Source organism: Barbus barbus (genome assembly GCF_936440315.1).
Source record: "Barbus barbus genome assembly, chromosome: 28".
NCBI classification, from domain to species: Eukaryota; Metazoa; Chordata; class Actinopteri; order Cypriniformes; family Cyprinidae; genus Barbus; species Barbus barbus.
This window is the reverse complement of record NC_136756.1, coordinates 4,427,753-4,434,315: the sequence shown is the minus strand read 5'-3', so window position 1 is coordinate 4,434,315 and position 6,563 is coordinate 4,427,753. Positions and strand designations below refer to the sequence as shown.

At 42.2% G+C, this 6,563-nt stretch overlaps 1 protein-coding gene across 1 annotated transcript in view; it reads left to right on the top strand.

Annotated features, from left to right (window-relative positions):
- The first annotated feature begins 684 nt into the window (after positions 1 to 684).
- ift122 (intraflagellar transport 122 homolog (Chlamydomonas)) overlaps positions 685 to 6,563 on the top strand; it is a 48,491-nt gene continuing 42,612 nt past the window's right edge. Inside the window, exons 1-8 of the mRNA XM_079382856.1 lie at positions 685 to 841; positions 1,092 to 1,158; positions 1,553 to 1,637; positions 1,742 to 1,820; positions 1,970 to 2,046; positions 3,004 to 3,070; positions 3,148 to 3,294; positions 5,343 to 5,418. Of these exons, the coding sequence (XP_079238982.1) occupies positions 783 to 841; positions 1,092 to 1,158; positions 1,553 to 1,637; positions 1,742 to 1,820; positions 1,970 to 2,046; positions 3,004 to 3,070; positions 3,148 to 3,294; positions 5,343 to 5,418 (657 nt within the window). The 5' untranslated portion in view covers positions 685 to 782. The remainder of the gene's footprint in view (positions 842 to 1,091; positions 1,159 to 1,552; positions 1,638 to 1,741; positions 1,821 to 1,969; positions 2,047 to 3,003; positions 3,071 to 3,147; positions 3,295 to 5,342; positions 5,419 to 6,563) is intronic.

Genomic DNA, 6,563 nt, shown 5'->3' with positions numbered 1-6,563 from the left:
GTAATGCCAGAGTAAAGCCACAACTTACACGACAGTGTTCAGATCATCTTTTTTCTTGACAAAATCAATATAGTGCAATATTTCTATGTGCTGAATGAAAGCATGTCTATATTCCAAGCTTGCCTGCTGCACTGGAGACATCACAGGCATGTGCTAGTCATGAAAAATATGAACATAAATCTAGAAATTATTTGATTGTTAGATTTTAAATCAGCGGGGTTGAGGCATCAAAAGTAACTAAGCTGTTTTATGGATAGTAACTGTAATATTATCACTGAAATCTGATTAGTAATTAGTTACACTACTAGTTACTGCAAAAAGTAATATAGATTATATATAATTTATTTCTGTGATCAAAGCTAAATTTTTAGCATCATAGCAAACAGTAACAATATTACAAACAGTGACAAATAGACAAACAGTGCTGATAGAGCTGATACACCAAAATAAAGCACACTCACTTCAAACTACAGGCATCACCATGAGAATTATTTTAATGCAGTCACAGTAAGCATTCCATATTAAACAAGCCAATCACGAGACAAATACACGAAACAACACAAATAATAATAATAATAAATCAAGGCAGTCACGAAAGAAATCCAAACAATATCAAGCCACTCTGGGGGACTTTAAACTTGGTCTAACGTGCAAGGACTTTTATTTTGACAAGGCATCAGCTGATCTCCGTGTTGTGTTTCCTGCTGCGGTTTGCGTCGCTCTCAGTGCGGACCTGTTGAATTCATCCGCTTTCCAGAAAAAAAAACACTGTTTTTTCCACAATGAGGGCAGTTCCCACATGGATAGATAAAGTACACGACCGGGATAAGGTTGAGCAGTGGTGAGGCGCTTCATGCTTTCTCAAAACGTTAACTGCAGAGCGGTATAGATGTGGTTAGCAACCGTTGCTATGTAAACAATATAAGCATCGATGACCCATCTTGAGAGATACAAGTGATTTCTGCCCGTTTCTGTCGCTGTTATATTGATAACGCAGCATGTTGAGTCCGACATCACTGATGGGGCTCGCTGCAGTGTGTAGTGTGTGTGTGTGAAGTGTGTGTGATGGTCGTGTCTCATTCTCCCTGCAGCATCTATGACCTCGCGTTCAGACCTGACGGCTCTCAGCTCATCGTGGCGGCAGGAAACAGAGTTCTGGTAACCCCTCACACACTCCTCACACACACCACACACACACACACACACCACACTCACACACACACCTCACGCATTCCTCACGCACACCTCACACACACACACTCCTCACACACACCACTCACTCCTCACGCACACCACTCACTCCTCACGCACACACCACTCACTGTGTGTGTGTTTGTGTGTGAGCGTGTTGTTTGTAAAATGGGTTTAAAAAAAACTAAACAAAGTTTTTTTGAAATTGTAGAAATGCAGTCTCCTGTGAGGGCTAAGTTTAGGTGTAGGGCAATAGAATATACAGTTTGTACATTACGCCATACGCCTATAGAATGTCCCCATTTAGATAGCTAAGTAAGCTTGTGTGTGTGTGTGTGTGTGTGTTTGTGTGTGTGTGCAGGTGTACGACACAGCTGATGGCACGCTGATTCAGCCGCTGAAGGGACACAAAGACACGGTGTACTGTGTGGCTTACGCTAAAGATGGTAATGATATCGTCCTGTATCTGATTAATTGTGAGAGCTTCACGTGTGTGTGTGTGTGTGTGTGTGTGTGTGTGTGTGTGACTGTCCTCATCTCTGTCCCGCAGGCAAACGCTTCGCGTCCGGTTCCGCAGATAAAAGCATCATCATCTGGACCTCCAAACTGGAGGGCATCCTCAAATACACGTGAGCTTCTGTGCTTATAATAATCATATACTTATAATGAGGTTTATTATCTTAGTGTTTGGTTTAGTCACAGGTCCCATCATGCCGTGCTGCTGTCCGTCAGACCAGACTTCACTGACAGCTGTGTTTGTGTGTGTCCTGTCTCTTAGTCACAACGATTCAATCCAGTGTGTGGCTTACAACCCCGTCACACACCAGCTGGCCTCGTGCTCCTCAGGAGACTTCGGTGAGTGTGTGTGTGTCTCAGCATTCACAAACCCATTCACTACCATTCACATCAATGACAAATTAAACTGTAGCTTGTTCATTGAAGATGCAGGACATGCAGCTAGCAGTGAAGAGAAGTGAAGTGACATTCAGCCAAGTATGGTGACCCATACTCGGAATTCGTGCTCTGCATTTAACCCATCCAACGTGCACACACACACAGCAGTGAACACACACACACACACCGTGAACACACACCCGGAGCAGTGGGCAGCCATTTTATGCTGCAGCGCCCGGGGAGCAGTTGGGGGTTCGGTGCCTTGCTCAAGGGCACCTCAGTCGTGGTATTGAGGGTGGAGAGAGCGCTGGACATTCACTCCCCCCACCTACAATCCCTGCCGGCCCGAGACTCGAACCCGCAACCTTTGGATTACAAGTCCAACTCTCTAACCATTAGGCCACGACTCCCCCATTTATAGTGCATTACAATAGCCCAGTCTATAGGTCATGAATGCATGAACTAGCTTTTCTGCATCAGAAACAGGTAAAATGTCTCGTTTGCCAGTGTTTCTAAGATGGAAGAATGCAGTTTTAGTAGGAAGAGTGTACTTTTTGCAAATTGTCATTTTTGGGTGAACTATTGCTTTAAAGTGTCCTGTAGCACCTGGTATTAAGATGTGTTTCTGGTGATCCAGCGGCTGAATATGGGATCGGATCACTGAACCACACACAGAGTGAGTCAAACACAGAGTTACGAGAGTTCACAATCAGTGATGTTTCAGACACATGATGCTGTAATAGCAGAACAGCAGTGAGTGGATTACAGAAAACACATGCTAATATCCAGAGGAAGCAGATTTCTGACCTAATGGCAGACTCCGCTTTGATAAGTCGTGTATGAATGTGAGTGAATGTAGTGCAGTCAGAACGCTGTTTGTGTGAGAAACGCGGCTGCGGTGTCTGCTTTGGGTTGCAGGTCTGTGGTCTCCGGAGCAGAAGTCTGTCTCCAAACATAAAGTCAGCAGTAAGATCACGTGCTGTGGGTGAGTTTGACAGGTCTCTGTGCATGTGCTGCGGTCAAGGGCTGTGTGATGTGTGACGTGTCTGCTGGTGGTCTCAGGTGGACTAATGACGGCCAGTACTTGGCTCTGGGGATGATGAATGGAGTGGTGAGCGTCAGGAACAAGAACGGAGAGGAGAAGGTGAAGATCGAGCGTCCGGGTGGCTCCTCCTCGCCCATCTGGTCCATTGCCTGGAACCCGTCCAAGTAAGTGTTCCTGCTTGACCTGAGATTATAAGGTCATTTAACTTCAGTTGAATATTTAAGTTATCTAAATTGCTATAACTAATTATAGCAGCAACAAAGTGTTATTTTGCCATCATTGAGATGCTCTTCTAGTTTTTGTTAATAGTTTTTGCCTATAGTGTTTATTTGTGTACATTCTGTTTTCATTTTAATTTTTGGTTAAAGTTTTAGTTGTTTTGTTGTGTGTTTTGGTCATAAACTAAATGAAAATGACAAATGTATATAACATATATGGAAAAAACTACTTAAACTTTGTTGATATCAGCTAGTTGCCAAATTTTAAGACAAAAATCAGTGACTCTTGCTTTGATGGTTTGTGATCTGATTGGGTCTCATTCAGACTTAGAGTGTGTCAGAATACAGTGATCATACCTTCTGTGCTGTGTTTGTCTGTGATGTTCGTGGGGAAAGCCCTGAGAGCACATCAGACAGCAGGGGGCTCAGTTGCTCCACTGTCTCTATCTGTGCTGTTAGCTCTCACGCCTGAGAAAAAGTTAACCTAAAGCCTCTCTGAACTCTATTAATTCATCTGTCTTATCATGTCTAAAATATAATAATTATGTCTACCAAGCTCTGATAATGTGTGGAATATTAAATTAACACACTATCCAAATTTTAATAAAACTAGACGTTTAGAAGCATGGATGTGTCTGTCACTTTAAAGGTATGGTTCACCCAAAAATGAAAATTCTGTCATAATTTACCCAGGTTGCTCTAAATCTGCATAACGTTCTTTCTTCTGTTGAACACAAAAGAAGATACTTTGAAGAACGTGGGCAACTAAACAGCTGCTGGTCCTGAGTAACTTTTATAGTAGAGAAAAAATACTGTCAGAGTCATTGGGGGCCAGAAACAGTTTGGTTTGGTTACCCACATTCTTCAAAGTACCTTCTTTATGTTCAACACAAGAAATACATTTATACAGGTTTGGAACAACTTGTGGGTTTGTAAACGATGATAAAATGTTCATTTTTGGGTGAACTATCCGTTTTAGTCAGACAGTTCACCGTGAGCAACTGAATGCTTCTCTGCGAACTGTGTGTTCATCATTAGTCACTGGACAGAGCCGCTGATAACTTTCCCATTCATCCTTCATCTGGAGAGTCTGGTGTTCAGAGGGCAGGTTTGAGCTCTAGATGGTTTAAACCGCGCAGGTTTAGCGCATGCAAATATGTGTTGGCCTTTGTAAAATATGGGACAAATCACGTCCGTATTGATTTGATATGGGACGCATCATTTTACCTTTAATTTTAAGGGACGGGTGGCACCCCTAGTGATGGGATGCGTTTGGCCTCAGCTCTGACGCGCTAGTAGAGATGGTGTGTGTTACGAGCGCTGAGATGAACTGCTTCGGCTGGGTTTAATCTGATCTGTGTCACGTCCCTGACATCAGAGTCTAGCTCCGGCATGAGAACAGCACACAGTCTTCACGCCGCAGCTTTTCTCTAAAGGTGCTGGAAGCAGATTGTCAGTCCTTCTGGAACTGAAATCCTCCTCTTCCCCAAACTTCACCCTACAAACACAGTGTTTTACCGGTGTAATCAGAGTGCAGGAACAGCAGTGTGTCATCTCACATGTCACATCACATTTAAACAATAACAAGTATATATATATATATGCTTTTTGACTCCCGTTCACAGTCTAGAGCTGTCAGAGTGTGAATTCACACCTACTGTCATTTGATAAAAATGGGTATAAAAAGCTGAATTACAGGTGCAGTAATGCGTAAAGCTGGCAGTTCCCATCTCCGAATGAAATAATTAGCACTTTCACAGACATGCAATGGTTTACATACACGTATGCATGTTTATATCAGTGTGTCTTTGAAGCGCAGCTTGTTGCATTCTGGGTTTGCATATGAGCACCCTCTCCTCAGTCAGTAGGAGATATAGCTGATGGATGATGATAGAGTCTGAGCAGCAGATGATCTCAGGTAAAGCACACAGGACAGGACGGATGCTCCTCAGTGTTCTTGAGTGTGTGTGTGTGTGTGTGTGTGTGTGTTTCAGGGATGAACACAACGATATCTTAGCAGTGGCTGATTGGGGACAGAGGCTGTCGTTCTACCAGCTCAGTGGGAAACAGGTGGGTGTGTGTGTGTGGAATATGTTTTTATTATGCCGTGACAATACAAATGATCATGTCAAACTCATGCCAAAGAGAGATTTAGTGTTGACATTCACCAAACACTGAGAAGTGCTCACTGATCAAGCAGCTGAACACTAACACTCATAGGCCCATTTCTTTGTTCGTTTGGATTTTGATACTGTCTATTACAGTGGTGTTCTGAAATAAGGAGGCAAAGTCCTTTACATTTTTTTAATCAAATAAATCATGTCCCAGTCTCATTTTCTTAAAGATTACTTACACTAGCAGAAAAAGAAAACACAATCTATTTTATATTTTTACATTAACAATGTAATCAATATTCTTTTTATTTAAGCCAAGTATGAATGTCATTAAGTTAGTTTTTTTTAAGCATTTTACATTTATTCCAAAATAATAACTCAATGCAACACAAGAGGCGGGATTTATCGCATGAACCAATCACAGCCGAACATAACCAGTCAAATCCAATCATATTGCCTCCTGTCACGTGGCGTTCCCCTATTCATTCTCAATTACCCCCACTAAACCCAGCGCAGGCTTTAGGGGTCTGTTAAAACTCAATGGGCTGAGGGGAGGCACGACAGACGCAGACTCCTGCTGTAACTTCACCTGCTGGACACTGTCTCTTTAGAAAAAACAGTCAATACACTTTTTTATGGTTTATTTTGTAATATTTGTGTTATATTTTTGTACTACACATTTTTTCTCATCCAATATTTTGAAGAGGCACTGCCTGCTCAGAGGAAATGCCCCAGGTATACTGTCTGTTGTTTTCAAAGTTCTCTTTATCAGTATTGTTGGATTTCTGTTCCTGATCAGCAAACCTCGTCTTCAAACTGTCACTGAATAATCCCATCCCTTCACATCTGCTGTCATCCACTATACCGCCTGACGCATAATGCTCAGCGGGTGTGGATAATATGTAAATATGTCAGTGAGCTCATGGTTGAGATGTCATGGTAAAATCTGAATTTTGCTGGTTCTATTAAGTCTGAGTTACAGACAGTATGTTTACAACAAAATACACTGACTTCATGTTGCATGTAAGTTTTGAAGTGACCAGCATCTTGAACCTGAGAAGTGATATACTGAACAACAAGATACTAAACACTTTTCAAGAT